The sequence below is a fragment of the Salmo trutta genome, chromosome 31, assembly GCF_901001165.1.
Source record: "Salmo trutta chromosome 31, fSalTru1.1, whole genome shotgun sequence".
Classification (NCBI taxonomy): Eukaryota; Metazoa; Chordata; class Actinopteri; order Salmoniformes; family Salmonidae; genus Salmo; species Salmo trutta.
The window spans coordinates 22,786,264-22,809,270 of NC_042987.1; the positions used below are offsets into that span (position 1 = coordinate 22,786,264).

Genomic DNA, 23,007 nt, shown 5'->3' on the forward strand with positions numbered 1-23,007 from the left:
TTTTACTGCAAGACACATGACAAAATAAAGCCAGAAAAAAGTACTGGTTGTTCTTTTTTCTGGACATAAGTTTGTGTACTCTACAGAGGCAGAGCAGCAGCCCACTTGTTCTGATAATGTTCATGCAGCTCCACCACAGTGCAGACTGGGTAAAACTATGCCACTCTGCTCCCTTGGGGATATTAATGGCCTGCTGCTGACAGAGAATTTTTGTCTCAAAAATAAGTTTAGAGCCCCAACTATACTAAACTAGACCATTTTTCTCCCCTCTTCTCCCTCCCCTGCCGTAGAGTAGGTATGATCTCATTGGCTTATGGAGGTCGTTAACTAGGAGTAAGGTGGCATATTAGGACAGCCTCAGTCTCGGCAACTCTTGCGGAGATTGAAAAAAAATCTTGCTGAGACTGAGGCTGTCCTAATATGGACACTGTATAGCAGGAGTAGAAACATGGTCAGTCAGTGATCACACTGCAAGGGCCTCAATAAGAGGGGCAATGATTCCTGTTGCTAATTAGACACACTTTATCTGGGAGGTGTAAAAGGGCACCCGTTAATTGAATAGGAGCAAGTTTCAAGTAGCTCCTGGTAGCTTGCCTTTCTCTGAGTAGTCTGTCTGTGCTGCTTCTTGAACATGTGCCTTCAGAAATTCCACATTTTGATGTGTTATAGTCTGGATTTAAAATGCATTATATTTAGATCTTGTGTCTCTGGCCTACACACAATACCCCACATTGAAGTGGAATTCTGTTTTTACAAATTCATTTAAAATGAAAAGCTAAAATTTCTTGAGTCAATAAGTATTCAACACCTTTGTTATGGCAAGCATAAACAAGTTCAGGATTAAGAATGTGCTTAACAAGTCACACCCCATGTTCAAGAATTGGCCTTTTCTCACTCACTCTAGGTTAAATGAAAAGAAAATCTCTAAAATATCGTTACTATTTAAACAAAGAGATCAATAACTATAATAATAATAATACATTTAGAATTATATAAAAGCCCTTTAGATATTCTCAGATATTCTCACAGATCCTAACAAAAAATGACCCCTAGATATTAATTTAGAATCCTCCAATCCTCTAAATGTAATTATTGGCAGAGAGACACGTTATTGAAAAATATATATTTTTAGATATACTGTAGGCCTACCATAGGCGAAATGAGTCTCACTAGTGTTGAGTAATGTGCTGTTAAAAGTGGTGTAGGTCTTATTTATTTGAAGAGCATATTGAAGTTAGAAGCAATAGGATTTGAAGCAAAAGCCTACAACTATTTTAGCACCGTTTTGTGCTGCTCTGAGACAAGCATGGGGACTGGTCTTGATAAATCAATAAGATTTAACCTCCGTTTGGGTATTGGTTAGACTAGAATTAGAAAATTAGGGTGCAGAAATGTTATGCTCTTAGTGTAACCTTTATTTAACTAGGCAAGTCAGTTAAGAACAAATTCTTATTTACAAGGACAGCCTACTTCTTCCTCCCCATCAGGGAATTAAACGCCAGACTCCCGCGTGCCCTGCCCGCAAGACACAGGGATTCTGTCGTTAAATAGCCAACTGCCGACTGTCACGTTGTACAGCGCCATATTTTCCGTTCCATCCTAATGGAAACCCAGAGGGTTTTTTGTTTTTCTTGGAATAGAAACACCATAATATTAATCAAATGAATTAAGCAAGTACAAGTTAAACGTTTAGACACAACTTCTCATTCCAGGATCTTTCTTTATTTTTACTATTTTCTACATTGTAGAATAAAGACATCACAACTATGAAATAACACATATGGAATCAGTTAAGAACAAATTCTTATTTACAAGGACAGCGTACTCCTTCCTCCCCATCGAGGAATTGAACCCCGGTCTCCTGCGTGCCCGCATTCTCTAGTACAGACACTGCTCTCCCTTATGTAAGGAATTATGATAAAAATACTATTTTCAACATGCAGTTGTTGATTTAGTTATGGATCCATAACAAATTACTATGGGAATAAATATTACTGATTTACAGAAATATTGGAACAAAGTCATCTAATGAAGGCAAACAATTTAGAATCCTCCAATCCTCTTACACTGTAGCCTACTCCCGACTGTCAACGTTGTACAGCGCCATAGTTTCCATTCCCTGAGGGTTTCGTTTATCTCAGAAAAGAAACACCATAATATTAATCAAATTAATGAAGCCAAATTTCTTCAAATCAATCCCATATACTATGTTATTACAAAAAAGGTTTTAAATTCTCTGGTAATGCCAATATCAAATGCTTCTCAAAGATGCCCTCTGGTGGTCAAACTAGCACTAACTTGCATTAACAGAAAAAATGGCTGACAATTAAATAACATGCCACAGAATGCTGCAGCAGCCCACAAGGTGTGCTACAGTATGACGCAACTTTTAATGGAGGAACCACTGTAATAAGTTGCATGGATGGACTCTGTTTGGAATAATAGTGTTTAATGTGAATTTTTAATGACTACCTTATCTCTAGACCCCACATATAAATGTATTTGTAAGGTCTCTCAGTCGAGCAGTGATTTTCAAACACAGATTCGTAGATGGGTAAAATAAAAGCAGACATTGAATATCCCTTTGAGCATGGTGAAGTAATTAATTACATTTTGCATGGTGTATCAATACAGGCAGTCTTAACAAAGATGAAGATGTCCTTCCTAACTCAGCCAATGGTTATTTTAAAACAGTTACAGAGTTTAATGGCTTTGATAGGAGAAAACTGAGGATGGATCAACAACATTCTAGTGACTCCACAAAACTAACTTAAGTGACAGGGTGAAAAGAAGGAAGCCTGTACATAATAATAATATTCCAAAACATGCATCCTGTTTGCAATAAGTCACTAAAGTTAAACGACAAAAAACGTGGCAAAGAAATGAACTTCATGTCCTGAAGGCAAAGCATTATGTTTGGGGCAAATCCAACACAACACATCACTGAGTACTACTTTTCATATTTTCAAGCATGGCTGTGGCTGCATCATGTTATGGCTATGCTTGTCATCAGAAAGGAATGGGGATTTATTTATTTTCTATATAATAATAAATGGAGCTAAACACAGGCAAAATCTCAGAGGACAATGTGGTTCAGTCTGCTTTCCAACAGACACTGGGAGACAAATTCACCTTTCAGCAGGACAATAACCTAAAACACAAGGCCAAATATACACTGGAGTTGCTTACAAAGGCTACATTGAATGTTCCTGAGTGGCCTAGTTACAGTTTTGACTAAAACCGGCTTAAAAATCTATGGTAAGACTTGAAAATGGCTGCATAGCAATGATCAACAACTATCTTGACAGAGCTTGATCGACATCAGAAATAATAATGTTTAAATATTGAACAATCCAGGTGTGGAAGCTCTTAGATACTTGGATTGTATTGACTTAGAGGTGTGAATACTTACAGTTGAAGTCGGAAGTTTACATACACTTAGGTTGGAGTCATTAAAACTTGTTTTTCAACCATTCCACAAATGTCTTGTTAACAAACTATATTTTTGGCAAGTCGGTTAGGACATCTACTTTGTGCATGACACAATACATTTTTCCAACAATTGTTTACAGACAGATTATTTCACTTATAATTCACTGTATTACAATTCCAGTGGGTCAGAAGTTTACATACATTCAGTTGACTGTGCCTTTAAACAGCTTGGAAAATTCCAGAAAAGGATGTCATGGCTTTAGAAGCTTCTGATAGGCTAATTGACAACATTTGAGTCAATTGGAGGTGTACCTGTGGATGGATTTCAAGGCCTACCTTCAAACTCAGTGCCTCTTTGCTTGACATCATGGGAAAATCAAAAGAAATCAGCCAAGACCTCAGAAAATAAATTGTAAACCTCCACAAGTCTGGTTCAACCTTGGGAGCAATTTCCAAACACCTGAAGGTACCACATTCATCTGTACACAAGTACACAACAATAGTAAGCGAGTATAAACACCATGGGACCACGCAGCCGTCATACCGCTGAGGAAGGAGACGCGTTCTGTCTCCTAGAGATGAACGTACTTTGGTGTGAAAAGTCCAAATCAATCCCAGAACAACAGCAAAGGACCTTGTGACGATGCTGGAGGAAACAGGTACAAAAGTATCTATATCCACAGTAAAACGAGTCTTATATTGACATAACCTGAAAGGCTGCTCAGCAAGGAAGAAGCCACTGCTCCAAAACCGCCATAAAAAATACAGACTACAGTTTTCAACTGCACATGGGGACAAAGATCGTACTTTTTGGAGAAATGTCCTCTGGTCTGATGAATCAAAAATAGAACTGTTTGGCCATAATGACCATCGTTATGTTTCGAGGAAAAAAGGGGAGGCTTGCAAGCCGAAGATACCATCCCAACCATGAAGCACGGGGGTGGCAGCATCATGTTGTGGGGGTGCTTTGCTGCAGAAGGGACTGGTGCACTTCACAAAATAGATGGCATCATGAGGGAGGAAAATAATGTGGATATATTGAAGCAACATCTCAAGACATCAGTCAGGAAGGTAAAGCTTGGTCGCAAATGGGTCTTCCAAATGGACAATGACCCCAAGCATACTTCCAAAGTTGTGGCAAAATGGCTAATGGGCAACAAAGTCAAGGTATTGGAGTGGCCATCATAAAGCCCTGACCTCAATCCCATAGAACATTTGTGGGCAGAACTGAAAAAGCATGTGCGAGGAAGGAGGCCTACAAACCTGACTCAGTTCCACCAGCTTTGTCAGGAGGAATGGGCCAAAATTCACCCAATTTATTGTGGGAAGCTTGTGGAAGGCTACCCGAAACATTTGACCCAAGTTAAACAATTTAAAGGCAATGTTACCAAATACTAATTGATTGTATGTGAACTTCTGACCCCCTGGGAATGTGATGAAAGAAATAAAATCTGAAATAAATCACTTTACTTTTATTCTGAAATTTCACATTCTTAAAATAAAGTGGTGATACTTGGATTAAATGTCAGGAATTGTGAAAAACTGAGTTGAAATATATTTAGCTAAGGTGTATGTAAACTTCCGACTTCAACTGTATGTAAATGGAATATTTCTGTTTTCATTTGAAATACATTTGCAAAAATGTCTCAAAACATGTTTTCACTTCGTCATTATGGGTTATTTTGAGTGTTATGAGTTGTATTTAGGCTATAACACAATAAAATGTGGAAAATGTCAATGGTATGAATATTTTCTGAAGGCAATCTATATGTACTGTAGCTGCTCTTAGTCTGTGTGGGTTGCTTCTGAACAGGTGGGTGGTAAGTAACTAAGCAAGGAAAGTAACTAACATACGTGTTTCAAAGTTGGCGATGACGGTTCCACTGGTCAAGGGTCCCTTAGTGGCGTAGAGGGCTACAGAGTAGGTGGTGCTGGGCTTGAGTTTACTAAACTGGTGCTCCTGTTTCACACCTTCCACCAGGAAGGTATTAGCTGTCACTACAAGAGTAGGAGGAACACAAATACATATTAGATTAGGAGAATACATGAGATAGTAAACAAACCTGACTTTTATGATTACATTTAACAATTTGGAGTCTTAATTATAAATGTATAGCGGTTGCCTTGGATATGCATGTTCACGGTCAGGGTTGGTAGATTGAGGTTCCTATGGGTGTTACATGGGTCAGGTTTTAAATCCATTTAACTCAAATTCATGATTCCTTATTTGTTTGCATGACTAAACTTTGTACAATCAATCTAAATAAATTGCCTGTTTAATAAATGGCTTGCTGTAGCCTCAGGAATACCAGGATCCATGTCGATGGTGAAAAATAATAGGTTAACAAAAATGTTCAGCCATGATTTCATTGCCTGGCTGAGTAAATTAGAAAGGACACTTAATGAACACACCAAAGAGTCAATAGAACACATTGGCAAGTGGTTGCTGAAGAACCATCATTTGTGGCCATATTGATGAAAGCTGCATCGACTAGCAAGCGGATGTCTGAGCTGATTTCCAAGTAGCTGTGCGACACTTTCCTCTGAGAGCCGACTTGGCAGGAGTCCAGTCCAGCTGGTCTCACTCTACAGACTCAGGGCGCTCTGCACGCTCCACCCCTGTAGCGGAGAAATGTGGCTGTGAGAAGACAATAAATCCACCTACCCTGGTTGCAGGTGAGGGTGAACACGTAGTTGTCAACGCTGGACAGAGGAGGGTTCCACCGGAGTAAAGCTCCTTGTGGGGTAATGTTGAGGGCTGTTAGTTCCATTGGCATGTCCATCGCTATATCAAAGAAAGAGATGAAAGCAATGTATGGCTCAGAGAGGGTACCAAGATGGCCCCATCACTTTCCAAAATGTAATCAACTGTATGTTCCTATTTGAAGACCACCATGTGGACCATATACTCTGCAGATTGATGCTAATTTATAATGACTCTTCTCCAGTGAGATCACAATTCTTGATAGTATAACTGAAATCAAAGGCAAATTACACAGTCAAATATTCTGTACAGTACACAGAAGAAGAGCTTTTATTTCAGACTCCCTACCTACTGGAAGAACAAAGAGAGAGTAGGAATTTAATTACACGTTTAACTTAGTGTTTTAACCTCCATGTTTTCATATGGATTTTTGGCTTATTAACAGAAAAAGTATAGAGAATACAGAAGTTAACAGCTTGCCTTTAAAGGACTTGAATCAACCGTTAATTCACCATACCCTCATGGCTGGGAAATGGCTAAGATTATATCTAGGAACTTTAATCACACTGCTTGTGAATGAAAGGTGTTTGATTACACTCATTACATAAATTATAAAAATATTTAATTGAATCTAATAAAAGCTGCCAATTTGAAGTGAAATAAAATTGAATTAGATTAGATTGAATAAAAAAAAAAATTATATTTCTGTTACTGTTGATTGTCCTATTTGAAAGTAATGAATATATGTCAAAATAAATAATTAAAAAATGTATAAATTATTGGATTGAATAAAGCATGTAATGATGTGTGGGGATGTCAATAGCACACCTACTGAGTAGGGATGTGTTTGTGACTAGTTGGTACTGGATGAACCTTTAAAGATGATGGCGCATGGAGAAGGATGGAAGCGGAATGCCAGAAATCGGGTGCAAAAGAGGTGGTAGATTTATTAACAAAAATTGTTACAAAAATAATAAATAATTCATGTATAAGATGTATAAATAAATATATTCCCGGGAAAATGAAAATGACAAAAGAAAGCTTAATTAGAATAAAGTACAAATAAACTTACTCAAAAACGTTTCCACAGTCTCAGGACAAGCTTTTCACCAACCAAGAGTCTGAGCTTAACGCTCAGCTATATACTTTCACAGAGCCCTGCCCTGCTTGGACTGAACCATTTCTTCCGGTAAGTAGTGCTTTTTCCAACTATGAGGTTGGAATAATACTGTGAAATTGTGATGATAATGCCCTTTAGCGTAAGAGATGTTTGAAAAGACCGCATTAAATTTCCACCTGTTTTGGTGGTATGGAGTTTTGTTCTGCCTGTCACCAGGCCTGTCACCAAATTAGGCCAGTAAGAAAGAGAGTTCCAAACCTCTGCCAATAACAGCTAGTTTTCAGTTTTCTCCTCCCCACTCAGACCACTACCAGACAGTCTTAGCAAAATTCTTCTTTGAGAAATTGTTCTTTGCTAAGAAGCTATTTTGTTTATTTTTGACATTTTAATTGAAAACGATCACAGTAAGGTACTTATTGGTGTTAATTTATTTTCCACTTTGATGGCAAACTTTCTGTACTGATAAAATTCACATCCAGACATTCTCGTTTTTCCCAAATATGTTTATTTCAGAACCCTTCTGTATGGAATTATAATGCTGTCTTAAAGCCCCCATGGAGTATTTGCATTTTATTTATTAAATCATCACTGTATGTCTAATAAATCACTTTGTGTGTATATTTCATGAAAATAACTCCAAATATACAGTACAAGTCACAAGTTTGGACACACCTACTCATTCCAGGGATTTTTGTTATTTTTACTATTTTCTACATTGTAGAATAATAGTGAAGACATCAACACTGAGGTAGTCTCCTGGAATACATTTCAATTAACAGGTGTGCCTTGTTAAAAGTTAATGTGTTTGAGCCAATCAGTTGTTGTGACAAGGTAGGGTTGGTATACAGAAGATAGCCCTATTTGGTAAAAGACCAAGTCCATATTAAGGCAAGAACAGCTCAAATAAGCAAAGAGAAACGACAGTCCATCATTTATTCAAGACATGAAGGTCAGTCAATCCGGAAAATTTCAAGACATTTCTTCGAGTGCAGACGCAAAAACCATCAAACGCTATGATGAAACTGGCTCTCATGAGGACCGCCACTGGAAAAGAAGACCCAGAGTTACTTCTGCTGCAGAGGATAATGTCATTAGAGTTACCAGCCTCAGAAATTCTACTCAAATAAATGCTTCACAGGATTCAAGTAACAGACACATCTCAACATCAACTAGTCTGAGGCGACTGCGTGAATCAGGCCTGCAAAGAAACGGGGCGGCTGGTAGCCTAGTGGTTAGAGCATTGGACCAGTAACCGAAAGGTTGCAAGATCGAATTCCTGAGCTGACAAGGTATAAATCTGCCGTTCTGCCCCTGAACAACGCAGTTAACACACTGTTTCTTGGCCGTCATTGAAAATAAGAATTTGTTCTTAACTGACTTGCCTAGTTAAATAAAGATAAAACAAAAAAAAACACTTCTAAAGGACACCAACAAGAAGAGTCCAAATTGGTGAGTTTTCGTTCCAACCGCTGTGTCTTTGTGAGACGCAGAGTAGGTGAACGGATGATCAACGCATGTGTGATTCCCGCATGAAACATGGAGGAGGAGGTGCTTTTCTGGTGACACTGTCAGTGATTTGTTTAGAATTCAAGGCACACTTAACCAGCATGGCTACCACAGGATTCTGCAGCTATACGCCATCCCATCTGGTTTTTGCTTAGTGGGACTATCATTTGTTTTTACACACCTCCAGGCTGTGTAAAAGCTATTTGACCAAGAAGGAGCGTGATGGAGTGATGCATCTGATGACCTGGCCTCCACAATCACCCAACCTCTACCCAATTGAGATGGTTTGGGATGAATTGGACCGCAGAGTGAAGGAAAAGCAGCCAACAAGTGCTCAGTGTATGTGGGAACTCCTTCAAGACTGTTGGAAAAGCATTCCAGGTGAAGCTGGTTGAGAGAATGCCAAGAGTGCAATGCTGTCATCAAGGCAAAGGGTGGCTACTTTGAAGAATCTCAAATAAAACACTTTTTTTGGTTACTACATGATTCCATATGTGTTATTTCATAGTTTTGATGTCTTCACTATTATTCTACAATGTAGAAAATAGTAAAAATAAAGAAACACCGTTGAATGAGTAGGTTTTGACTGAGCCTCCTTTTGCCATTGAAATTCTCATCTGGTCATGTGGGCGTGTTGACACAAATTGTAATATATTTACATACCCACAGCCCTGATTGGCAGATAGGATCGTCTAGGCTCTAGAGCCTGCTTACCCCTTCAAAGTATGAGGATACATATTCAAATAAAATATGTCTGGTCATTGGTCAGAATAATCAAATCAGATTGTGATGTCATGCTGTTGGCCAAAAACCATCCCACCTGAACAGGCTGAAAATCCAGGCGTTGTTTTCAAAAAGCTCTTACACTAAACCGGCATGTTATTTCATGTTATTTCAACCTCAAAAAACAGGAATGAATGTTCTTCACTGTACTGCCCCTTTGTTATCTTCAACCTAGTGGACAACCAGGAAGGGAAACGCTTTCTTTCGTCGCTTTCTAAGTAAACTTCAGCGTTAGCATAGCAAACACAACATTCTGTTAGTTATAGCATGACTTTTGCTATGTAAATATCATTGTGGCTTTACTAATAAAGTTACCATATGGTTTTTACCATGATAAACGTTGTCTGTCATCTTTCATCATTATGAATTCGATATGGACTACTGTACATGTAACTTTCAATGAGGACCGGTAGTAAAGTTTAGAACAATTAGAATGCAGGGTTTTTGTCAGGCTAACTGGGTCTCGTGAAAAGGTAGGGGATAACCTTTTCACGTGATGTAGTCACCTGTCGCAATCAATGAGATAAGATTTGTTGGATTACTCCATGGAGCAAAAAAATATTTATTCTAATAACAGAGCATTTTGTAAATTCAAACGAAACCATCTGCAACTAGCCATGGAAGTATAAATTACATGCGTTGTCTTCCAAGTCAGGAATTGAGGAAGTATCGTCAAGTAAAGGTTGTTCAAAAATGATCTGTGCTACGCTTTACACTACCTACGAAATAATGCCTATCAGCCAGCTGGAACAGTAGTAATGGTCTGACTAGGCAATATTTTTAATAGCTAATATTAATGCAACGTAGTAAAAACACCAGAATCTGCTGAACCACAGTACCTGTCTGCCCCAGCCACAGCCATTAGCTGGACAGTTGACTCAGATCGAGTGAATCCTGGACAGTCATTACCTTTGGAGGCAGCTAGTGAGGCTAGTGCCTCAGTGCCTGACAACAGTAGCTACCCGGCCGGCCGGACTCTCCAGCGACCGCACAAAAACTCTTCCTTAGCGCTAAGGATCTTAATAAGCTCTCTGTGTTTTTGTTTCTGGCCTGTAAGTGGAGCACCAGCCCAGCTCCGTTCATGGCAGAGCTTCTCATCTGACACATTGGATTTTGAGACACTTTTAGGCACAGTAAGCTCCTCTTTCCATAACGGTTTTATCTCTTTCTTGCTGAACCACACCACAATGGAATGATATTGTTCTGCTTATGACCCTGTTTTAATGACCGCTGCCAAGTGCTCCTTCACATAGTTTTGTGAAACACTGCCTGAGACTCATCAAAGCTGCAGCATTAGCAGAATGCTAGTGTTCATCTGTTTCTCTGGAAATAAGTTAATAGCAAAGTAAACGTTAGTGTGTTTTCTAGTTTTGAATTACATGAAGATTGTTTTCCTTTTTTGTTTATTTGGTGGTGTTATGTAGCAGCAAATGTGCTCCCTGGAGCACCACAGGCCCTTCATTATAAGAAGAGTTGGCATGTCAAAATGCAGAGCTTCTTTCTGCTTTAAAGGGGGAGGTCTAACACTTTCTATTCACATACAAATTAAAATCAATAGTTGGCGTGGTATTCTTTATGTTTTGTCTCTGTCATCGTCCATCTGTCATACTCTCATATTCTCTCTCTCATATTCTCTTTCTCTGTCTCTCTCTCTCTCTCTCTCTCTCTCTCTCTCTCAATTCAATTTTAATTTAAGGGCTTTATCTCTCTCTGTCTCTCTCTCTCTCTCTCTGTCTCTCTCTGTCTCTCTCTGTCTCTCTCTGTCTCTCTCTGTCTCTCTCTGTCTCTCTCTGTCTCTCTCTGTCTCTCTCTGTCTCTCTCTGTCTCTCTCTGTCTCTCTCTGTCTCTCTCTGTCTCTCTCTGTCTCTCTCTGTCTCTCTCTGTCTTTGTGTGTGTGGAGTCCTGAACCTTTTGGTTTTGGAAAGACATCTCTACCTGGCTCATCAGTATGCAGCGGTGCACTCCCTTTGCATGCAGTGGCGAGCTGGTTAAGCCCATGTTAGCGGAGTTCACTTCACACCAAAAGGAGCTGCTGCAGCCTACACACCTCTCTCTGGTAGTTCACTAGATGTCAAATATATCTCACATCTCACACATCTCCGCAGCTCAATGCTGCGGAGGTCTGTCTATCTGACTGACAAACTGCCTGACTGCCTGACTGACTGTCTGACAGAGGAGAAGCAGAGACAGAAGTAAGGTGAGGCTAACAATTATAAGGCCAAGGGGGTAATAGCAGCTACACTCGCTGCAGCAGCAATGAAAGGCAGGTATTCTACTGTCTGTGTTTGAACATAATTTCTTAGTGTGCAGGTGGCAATGTGAGAGATCCACGGAGTGGGTACTAAGAATAAAATTCACTGAAAAGACAGAATGTCCCATTTATCTTGGAAAGATGCTATGTCTGACTCCAGAACATTTTGTTCCCCAGCCTCATACTCCGAAGAGCACATATAATAATAACTCTAGCTATCATTTTAGCAAACAAGCTAACTCACTTGTCAGTCAACAAAACATTGACTCACTGGAAAAGTTACCAAAGCAGGATTGTATTGGTTGTTGTTTGATAGTTGTGCAGGATGTGGAGACGAAAATTCCATAAATATAATGTGTACATTTACGTTTGGACCTATACGAATGGTACATTGTCAGTCCCTTTCTATAGTGGCATGGTGGCTGAGATGGTAAGGGTTTAGGGGTACCACAGCATGTTTGCAGAAGTTGTATAGGATGTGGAGACAAAGATCATATAATGATATACATTGTCAGTTTCTCTCCGTAGTGGCATTATAGCTGAAGCAGTACAGGATCGTAAGGAGTCAGAGGTCAGACCTGTGAAGACACTGGTGGTGATGGACTTGCTCTCCTGGCTGCCCCGCACAACGTTCAGGTTGATCTCATACTCTGTTGCTGGGTGGAGGCTGGACAGGGTGTAGTTAGTGACGTCATTGTCAATTACCACGCTGTCCACTGTCCCTGAAGAACATTGTATTCATTTAATGTCGCACTGTTACAGTATGCAGTCTTTCTTTTATAAGAAGTTGAACTTTCTCCTCCAATGCTAAACAATGGAAAAACATGATTTGGTCACACTTGGATTTGGATCGTCCCATATAGATGATCTACAGACGGTTATACTATCAACAAACTATAGGTTGATAAGCAACTGATTACTAAGGTTACGGTTAGGGTTAGGTTCAAAATAATGATTAGGTTAAGGGTTAAGCTTATGGTAAGAGTTAAGTTTAGGGTTAGGATGAGGGTTAAGGTTAGGGTTTGGGTTACGGTGTTAGTGGATAGTTTGTTGAAATGTGGTTGGCAGTTATTGAACATCTACGGAATATCTACAAACCATCTACTTGGTCTATCCAAATAAAGTGTTACCCATACTTTTCAATGAAAACATGCCAGAAGTTTTTGCTTACCTCTTACTGATTGATAGGACATCTTGTAGTAGTCGAAGGGAGCGAATGGTCTCAACCATGATATGATGACGGAGTCTTCAGTGGCATATGACACAGTCATCTCTTTAGGTGGATCCATTCCTCCAATAGAGAATCATAGTACATGTTAAGAATGAAGAGATGTCCTTGCTATTGAGACACACACTATACACTAATACAAGATGTTCTTGACATTTAACATAACCTTCTCACAAAAACGGCTAGCTCCATGTCTCCATGTATATGAAAGGGAAGGGAACACTGACACTATCTCTGTCTCCAATCAAGGTGCATGAATTGGGGAACAAACAGAAGTGAAGAGGAAATTCAGCTACTCTTGGAGGACACTCAAGGCACTGGAAGTTAAATAAAGTGTAGATAAAAATACTTCTTTATTGATAAGAACAATGCATTTCTGGACACATTTTCCTCCCATAGTGTAAAAAGCACTGTGTTTATCCTGCATATTATGTACATCATAAAATATGTACTAAAATAGCATGCTTCTCTGGCCAGAGCCAGGAGAACAGAGAGGGATATTTGCATTGTGATCGAGTGTGGTTGCCCATAAGGGATTAGTTCATGATTTGTTTATGTGTCCCCAGAGCTCTTACCGCTGCAACAGCAAAGGTTACCAGAGACAATGTGAGCAAACAATTAAAGTGACTTATAAGGTCGGAATCCATTATGGAGGGAAGGGATAGAGAGATTGGTTCTCTCTATTGTTGTGGAATGAAGCTATAGAAATGCTTGTAAAACCAACGCCACCACCCTCCAATTTCCATTACAATAATGAATATTATTCACCAGCACTGACGACGATTCATAAGTTAGGCTTCAGCCTCATTTAAATTCTGCTAGTAGGAAAGAGTGGTGTAAATAAGTTGTGATTATTCATGTATGCCTATCTTTAATTATTTTCCATTCAGCAGTGCAGGCTGCTGTAATAGCTCTGAATTTAGACTCAGTATTCATGTGACATGAGATAATTTGTGCAAACTGACAGACTGCATCAATGTGCTCTGCTGCTCCAAGGTGCATCCCAAATGATACCTATTCTGTACAAAGTACACTACTTTCGATCAGAGCCCTTTGGGCCCTGGTCAAAAGTAGTGCACTAAATGGGGAATAGGGGCCATTTGGGATGCAACCCAAGTCTAACCTGCATTCACCTGAGGCATTACAACATATGGTACAGTAAACATGCTGTCATCACTTTATTCAGATTTACCATAAGAACTACCACCTAAACATAAATAAATACATCCAACCTACAAAGACGGTCAGGTGCCACAGCAAGCCCACCAACCCTGTGGTTAATTTGCATATAATAACATAGTGTGATAACAAGCTGAAAATAGCAACGCAATAACAAAACACACAGATGCCAAAGAGCTGCAACAAATGCATCCGTCTGAATCTACGATACCCCTAGCCTTCGTTCCAGAAATCTGTATGTCACCAGACAAAGAGAAAATGGCTGGCACTCTGGCAGACAGTGACTAAGATAGTTGGCATGTAGAGCAGTAATCAGACAGCAGTATGGAGGTGGCTATCCGCAGAGTTAATATCAGAGTGTTTAGAGAGCTGTCCTGTCCTCCTCAGACAATAGATCTTCCCTTGGGCTTGGCAGCTGTAACTGTGAGTAACAGCCTGCTGATGCGACAGCTGAATATTCCTGACACCTCCAGGTTTAGGCAGGGGTAATTAAGGGAGGATTACACACCCAAGCATTAATAAAGAAATGAAAGGTGGAGGGGAACGTTGTTCTGCAGTGAGTGCAGCTGTGTGTGTAAGAATCTTAATGAGCAAGAGGAGACATGCCATAAAAGTGTCAAGATGTTGTTCTGTTCTGGAGCTAGACTACTTGCTGACAAACAGAACGCCATTTGAATACCACAATAAACTCAAAGCACGTACTGCATGTATAATGTGATGTGTATCCTAAGTACAGGAAGTTTTATATATCCTAAAATGTAGTCCTTCGTTAGCAACTGTCTTGTGTCAGCAAACCATCAGCCAAAATCAGACATCAATGCACCCTGTGGACAATCAATGCATAAGATGTTGCAGCAGTTTTGTATTAGTCAGTAGTTATTTAGCCTTGTTGTTGTTCCTGTGTGACCCTCCATGAACTATGGGAACCTCCAGCGTAGCTCTGGGTCGTATGCATTAGGGCACACCGTAGCAAAACGTTTTGAAGCGGGAATTTTAAAAACAATTGTTTATCATTGTTTCAGTCTGTTTTCTTCCATTTGGTGCCTAATAAACACAACCTTGTTTCCCCTTGCAGAGATAAATAGCCTACCTGTGGTGAGCGTGGCTGTGACAGCCTCAGACTTCACCTCTCCCTGTATGGTGATAAGGCTGACGGTGTACTGTGTGGAGGGCAGGAGTCCCTTGATAGAGGACCGGGTCTTGGATCCGTCCAGGGTAACCTTGGAGGTGTCAGTGCTGTCCTCAGAGCTATAGGTGAGGATGTAGAGGTCTGCGGGTGGGGAAGGGGCGCTCCATGCCACCGTCACCGAGTCCCACGTGACATCAGACAAGTAGAGCGCTACGATGGGGCGGAAGCCTGAAAGTCAAAGGTCAAAGATACTGGCTGCATGGTCATGAAGGGCTGTAAGGGACAGCTGCTGTCAATATGGCAGGTGGTGCTGAGGTTCTCAGTCAGTCAGTCAGTCAGTGGATGGCATGGCTGGCTATTAATTGGCAGATCTCTCTGGAGGTTCTCTCCTTCTCAGTGAGACTGGCAGTAAAGTAATGAGCATGACGGGGAGCGTGGAAGTGAAGAGCTGCAAATGGAATACACACAGCGTGGAAGGCCCGTGACAATGGAATGAGGCGGAATGCTGAGCAAAGGACGAATGTCAAAGTTGACAGCAGAGACTGGATGAAAACATGTCTGTCGACGAGGCATGGTTGTTTTTGAAAGATTCATCAATAAAAGACACTGGTTGAAGTGTGTTGTCAGAACAAGAAAAAGCAATAGAAAATATAGACTGCTAGGACAGTTTGCTGTCTGATGTAGATGGGTGTGAAAGAAAGAGGGACAGGAAAGATTAACGGAGTGAACGCAAATAAATATTGATATAATTTTTTTCTCCATTGGATGGGTCAATTTGATGAAGGATGGTTATGTGATTAACAACCTCATGTAATAGCTAACTGTTCATTATTAACATAAATTGTAGCATCAAAGCTTGACACTACCTAATAGCTCGATTTGTAGTCTCCTTCCCAAAGTAGTTCCACATGACATGCAATGTCAAGCCTATTCTCTAGTACAGCAATAATCTCTACTTTTCAGCGACATAATTGCTTATTTAGGGATGTGAGAGCTTCACTGAAAAAGCTCACCTTTATCTCGTTTATTTGAAAATAAACCGTTATTTATAGACTACTGTACATCATCTATTCATCTAATAGATTAATTTGGTGGATGCTTATTTGTCCTATTTTGCATGTACAAGTGTGTATTAAACGCATGTGTGAATTGGAAATGTGTTTTTCATATCCCAACTCCCCCTGAGACACCCTCAGAGAGTGGGGTCATGGCCAGGGTTAGCCATTATCAACGGCAACCCTGGAGCAATTAGGGTACCGATGCACCAAGTCTGGAACCAACAGGACCCTAAACAACCCCCAAGCTTTAAGACTGCTACATAAATAGTTAACCAATAGCTAAGTGGACTATATTACCCCTTTTGCACTAACTCACTAGCTCTTTTGACTCATCACATACGCTGCTGTTACTGTTTATTATCTATCCTGTTGCCTAGTCACTCTATCAATACCTATATGTACATATCTATCTAAATTACCTCGTACCACTGCATTGACTCGGTACTGGTACCCTGTGTATATAGCCAAGTTATCGTTACTCTTTGTGCATTTATTCCTTGTGTTTTTATTTTTGTATTATGAAATGTTTTTTCTCTCTGCATTGTTGGGAAGGGCCCGTTAGCATTTCACTGTTAGTCTACACCTGTTGTTTTACAAAGCATGTGATAAATATAATTGATTTAGTGCCTTGGTCAAGGGCACATCAACATATTTATTTTACCTTGTCAGCTCAGGGATTCGAACTAACACTGTTTTGGGTTATAGGCTAAGCTACCTGCAGCTGATATAAGTGCAGTTACAGTCCAGACTGCATCCTAAATGGAACTGGTACAGGTGCAGTTACAGTCCAGACTGCATCCTAAATGGAACTGGTACAGGTGCAGTTACAGTCCAGACTGCATCCTAAATGGAACTGGTACAGGTGCAGTTACAGTCCAGACTGCATCCTAAATGGAACTGGTACAGGTGCAGTTACAGTCCAGACTGCATCCTAAATGGAACTGGTACAGGTGCAGTTACAGTCCAGACTGCATCCTAAATGGAACTGGTACAGGTGCAGTTACAGTCCAGACTGCATCCTAAATGGAACTGGTACAGGTGCAGTTACAGTCCAGTCTGCATCCTAAATGGACTCGTACAGGTGCAGTTACAGTCCAGACTGCATCCTAAATGGAACTGGTACAGGTGCAGTTACAGTCCAGACTGCATCCTAAATGGAACTGGTACAGGTGCAGTTACAGTCCAGACTGCATCCTAAATGGAACTGGTACAGGTGCAGTTACAGTCCAGACTGCATCCTAAATGGAACTGGTACAGGTGCAGTTACAGTCCAGACTGCATCCTAAATGGAACTGGTACAGGTGCAGTTACAGTCCAGACTGCATCCTAAATGGAACTGGTACAGGTGCAGTTACAGTCCAGTCTGCATCCTAAATGGAACTGGTACAGGTGCAGTTACAGTCCAGTCTGCATCCTAAATGGAACTGGTACAGGTGCAGTTACAGTCCAGACTGCATCCTAAATGGAACTGGTACAGGTGCAGTTACAGTCCAGACTGCATCCTAAATGGAACTGGTACAGGTGCAGTTACAGTCCAGACTGCATCCTAAATGGAACTGGTACAGGTGCAGTTACAGTCCAGACTGCATCCTAAATGGAACTGGTACAGGTGCAGTTACAGTCCAGACTGCATCCTAAATGGAACTGGTACAGGTGCAGTTACAGTCCAGACTGCATCCTAAATGGAACTGGTACAGGTGCAGTTACAGTCCAGTCTGCATCCTAAATGGAACTGGTACAGGTGCAGTTACAGTCCAGTCTGCATCCTAAATGGAACTGGTACAGGTGCAGTTACAGTCCAGACTGCATCCTAAATGTAACTGGTACAGGTGCAGTTACAGTCCAGACTGCATCCTAAATGGAACTGGTACAGGTGCAGTTACAGTCCAGTTTGCATCCTAAATGGCATAGGGCACTAATTTTGACCAGAGCCCAATAGAATCCCTAGAAGGGGAAAATAACCTCTGACCATGGTTAACTCATGGGGTAAATGCAGTGGTGTAAAAATACTTTAAAGAACTACTTAAATCATTTTTTGGGGTATAAAATAATGTACTTTTTGCTCCCTACATTTTCCATGACACCCAGAAGCACTTGTTACATTTTGAATGCTTAACGGGACAGGAACATGGTCCAATTCACGCACTTATCAAGAGAACATCCCTGGTCATCCCTACTGCCTCTGATTTGGGGGACTTACTAAACACAAATGCATCTTTTATAAATTATGTCTGAGAGTTGGAGTGTGCCCCTGGCTATCCATACATTTTAAAAATAAGAAGATGGTGCCATCTGCTTTTCTTAATATAAGAAATTTGAAATGATTTATAGTTTGACTTTTGATACTTAAGCATATTTAGAACCAAATACTTTTTGACTTTTACTCAAGTAGGATTTCACTGGGTGAATTCCACTTTTACTTCAGTAACTTTCTATTAAGGTATCTATACTTCTACTCAAGTATTACAATTGGGTACTTTTTCCACTACTGGGTAAATGCTATTGCTATGTTTAGACTACTTCCACCTCTGCTATTCATAATAGTACAATGTAATGTCAGTTGTGTCAGTTACTTGGTCCTGGTAAAGTACAGTTCCAGTACCTGTGAAGCCATCGATGGTGGCTGCAGTGCTTTGCTGCCTTCCCCTCTGGGCAGCTACAGTGATGGTGTATTCTGTGCCTGGCTCCAGGTCATTGAGCGTGGTGGTGGTCACGTCCTTAGGGACGGTCACCTCCGTGGTCAGGCCAGATGAGGAGGTGTAGGTGACCATGTATTGGTCGATAGGCCCCTGGACCACCCCCCACAGCAGGGTGATGGTGTTGTCTGTGGACGCTGTCACAGTTAGGTCCATGGGGACATCCAGACCTGAAACGCACAGTAAAGAGTGGTTCAAGTATAATCAACATATAGTGAACATACCAATAAAACTATTTATATTGAAGATTCATATCTTGATTGCCATACCAACCAAAGTTGTAAAGAATTTGATTTAGTGCAGCTAATTAAAACAGAGACAAAAATACACATACAGTATACAGGTGCCTTCAGAAAGTATTCACATCTCATGACTTATTCCACATTTTGTTGTGTTACAGCCTGAATCTAAAATGGATTAAATTGAGATTTCTTGTCACTGGCCTACACATAACATTAAAGTGGAACTATCTTTTTTATTTTTTTTTAACTAATGAATAAAAAAATGTAAGGTGAAATGTCTTAAGTCAAGTTTTCAACCCCTTTGTTATGGCAAGCATAAATAAGTTCAGGAGTAAAAATAAAGTTAACAAGTCACATAATAAGTTGCATGAACTAAGAGCATTGGGTGAGTAACTAAAAGGTCGCTGGTTCAAAACCCTGAGCCGACAAGGTGGAAAACTCTGCCATTCTGCCCTTGAGCAAGTCAGTTAACCCCCAACAACACCTGCTCGGCAATGACGTGGGCATTGATTAAGGCAGCCCCCTGCACCTCTCTGATTCAGAGGGGTTGGGTTAAATGCAGAAGACACATTTCAGTTGAATGTATTCAGTTGTGCAACAGACTAGGTATTCCCATTCCCTCTGTGTGCAATAATAGATTTTAACATGATTTTTGAATGACTACCTCATTGCTGAACCCCATAAAAACAATTATCTGTAAGGTCCCTCAGTCGAGCAGTGAATTTCAAACACAGATTCAACCACAAAGACCTGGGAGGTTTTCCAATGCCTCGCAAAGAAGGGCACCTATTGGTAGATGGGTAAAAAAAAAGCAGACATTGAATATCCCTTTGAGCATGGTGAAGTTATTAATTACACTTTCAATGGTGTATCAATACACCCAGTCACTAAAAAGATACAGGCATCCTTCCTAACTCAGTTGCCGGTGAGGAAGAAAAACACTCAGGGATTTTACCATGAGGCCAATGGTGAATTTGAAACAGTTACAGAGTTTAATTGCTGTGATAGGAGAAAACTGAGGATGGATCAATAACATTATAGTTACTCCACCAATACTAACCTAAATGAAACAGTAAAAGGAAGGAAGCCTGCAAAGAAGAAAACATTCCAAAACATGCATCCTGTTTGAAATAAGGCACTACATTAAAATGGCAAAAAATGTGGTAAAGAAATACATTTTATATCCTGAATGCAAAGCGTTATGTTTGGGGCAAATCCAACACAACACATCACTGCGTACTACTCTTCATATTTTCAAGTATGGTGGTGGCTGCATCATGTCATGGGTATGTTTGTCATCGGCAAGGACTAGGGACTTTCTTAGGGTAAAAATTAACTAAATAGAGCTAAGCACAAGCAAAATCCTAGAGGAAAGCCTGGTTAATTCTGCTTTCCAACAGACACTGGGAGACAAATTGACCTTTCAGCAGGACAATAACCTAACCTAAAACAAGGCACAATATACACTGGAGTTGCTTACCAAGACAACATTGAATGTTCCTGAGTGGCCTAATTACAGTTTTGACTTAAATTGGCTTAAGAATCTATGGTAAGACATGAAAATGGCCGTATAGCAATGCTCATCAACCAACATAACAGAGATTGAAGAATCTTTTAAGAATAATGTGCAAATATTGTACAATCCAGGTGTGCAAAGCTCTTAGAGACTTACCCAGAAAGACTCACAGCTGTAATAGCTGCCAAATGTGATTCTAACATGTATTGACTCAGGGGTGTGAAAACATGTAAATTAGATATGGCTGTATTTCATTTTCAATATATTTGTTAACATTTCTAAAAACATGTTTTCACTTTGCCATTATGAGGTAATGTGTGTAGATGGGTGAGACAATTCAGGTTGTATCACAACAAAATGTGGAATTAGTAAAAAGGGGTATGAATGCTTTCTGAAGGCACTGCAAATCGGTATTTTGACATGCTTTTCTTTCATGCTTCAATGAAATTCAAACAAACAAAACATGTAAGAAACAAAAGAGAACAGGGTGGTGAATTTCTGTTTACTGATACTGGTAGTTGTGATTTTCTGTGTCAGATCACTGATTTGCACAGATGAGCCAGGCGATTAACTCACTTACCAGTTCTGGCGTTCATTGTGGCAGGAGAACTCTGGTTGGTGCCAAGCATAGCCGATATGCCAATGCCATACTCTGTACCTGGCAACAAGTCTGTGAGAGGGAGGGAGGAGAGGAGAGGAGAGGAGACGAGAGGAGAGGAGAGGAGAGGAGAGCGAGAGAGAGAGAGAGAGAGAGAGAGAGAGAGAGAGAGAGAGAGAGAGAGAGAGAGAGAATGAGAATTTGACAGATGGACGACAGAGACAAAACATAGACAATACCTCAACAACTATTGATTTTAATTTGTATGTGAATAGAAAACCATAAACATAAGCTGGTTATGGGAATTTATCTCTCCATACAATACCCCGGCGGACAATACAGTACGATGATATTAAAGAGGAAAAATGAGCAGGCAGATGGAGCCTTTCAGAACTGCCTATTAAAAACTGCATTAATAATGAAGGGCTTGCCACATACCATGTTCATCAATATGTTTTCTTAAAATTTCTGCTAACCTTTTCCAAAAGCATAATTAATCAGAGTTAAAATCGATATTACAACAGTAAGCTTATCAGGTTACAGAAGTGGAGAGAGGAGAGCATTGATTGCTGTCATCCCGCGCAGACAAGGCCTACCCTTATTCTGATATGCCCTTTACATAAGACAGGCACCATAACGTTTCCCACATATCTGAAAACGGTTAATGTCGGCAACTTATCAATACTCCTTAGTTAAAATGTTTTAATAAAATGTACGACATTTGAATCTCACTCGGTCATTTGACAGACATCCTTATCATGCTACACAATGCCACTATAGGGAATCATGAGTAAGCAACATTACATTATTTTGTCCTAAAACAGAAGTGTAACAAAAACTCAAATTATCCCCACTTGTGAGTGTGGTCTTGCTGGTGGGTCCATCGTTGAGTGGGACAATGACCTTCTCGTATTGGTCCCCTGCTAGGGTGCTGTAGACCACCTGGTACCCCTCTACCTCCGCCTCGCTGTTGTCCCACTCCAGCTCCAGGGCGGTGGAGAACTTGGACAGCACTCGCAAGTTCTTGGGCGCGTCGATCTCTGAGAGGAACATCAGAACTGACAATGTTGGGGCCACTGAGACCAATCATCAGAAGTGGGACAAAGTTTCCACGTGCAGTTTCATCAGCAAGTCAGATCGTAAAAAAGGATGATATGACCATAGAAATAAAATTACTAATTACTATTTCTATGCCATTCTTTACTGTATTTGTAAGAGAAGACATTGTGAAAATGTCAAGAGCCAAGTGTACAGTAGGTGCTACACTACTGTTCAAAAGTTTGCGGACACTACTGTTCAAAAGTTTGAGGACATTTCTAAATCACCCCAAAATTTTGAACGGTAGTGTATATTCGATGGATGTGTCTATAGTGATGGATGTATCTATAGTGATGGATGTGTCTATAGTGATGGATGTGTCTATAGTGATGGATGTATCTATAGTGATGGATGTATCTATAGTGATGGATGTGTCTATAGTGATGGATGTGTCTATAGTGATGGATGTGTCTATAGTGATGGATGTGTCTATAGTGATGGATGTATCTATAGTGATGGATGTAACT

At 40.3% G+C, this 23,007-nt stretch overlaps 1 protein-coding gene across 2 annotated transcripts in view; it reads right to left on the reverse strand.

Annotated features, from left to right (window-relative positions):
- Positions 1 to 23,007, reverse strand: part of tnr (tenascin R (restrictin, janusin)) — a 175,207-nt gene that overhangs the window by 20,357 nt on the left and 131,843 nt on the right. Inside the window, exons 9-16 of one of the 2 annotated variants that reach the window (XM_029725706.1) lie at positions 22,297 to 22,482; positions 21,425 to 21,514; positions 18,993 to 19,256; positions 15,294 to 15,560; positions 12,968 to 13,087; positions 12,375 to 12,518; positions 6,098 to 6,217; positions 5,287 to 5,430 (exon numbers count right to left, since the gene is read on the reverse strand). In XM_029725706.1, coding sequence (XP_029581566.1) covers positions 5,287 to 5,430; positions 6,098 to 6,217; positions 12,375 to 12,518; positions 12,968 to 13,087; positions 15,294 to 15,560; positions 18,993 to 19,256; positions 21,425 to 21,514; positions 22,297 to 22,482 — 1,335 coding nt within the window. Of the gene's footprint in view, positions 1 to 5,286; positions 5,431 to 6,097; positions 6,218 to 12,374; positions 12,519 to 12,967; positions 13,088 to 15,293; positions 15,561 to 18,992; positions 19,257 to 21,424; positions 21,515 to 22,296; positions 22,501 to 23,007 lie in introns of both variants that reach the window. The other variant, XM_029725705.1, reaches the window with a different exon arrangement.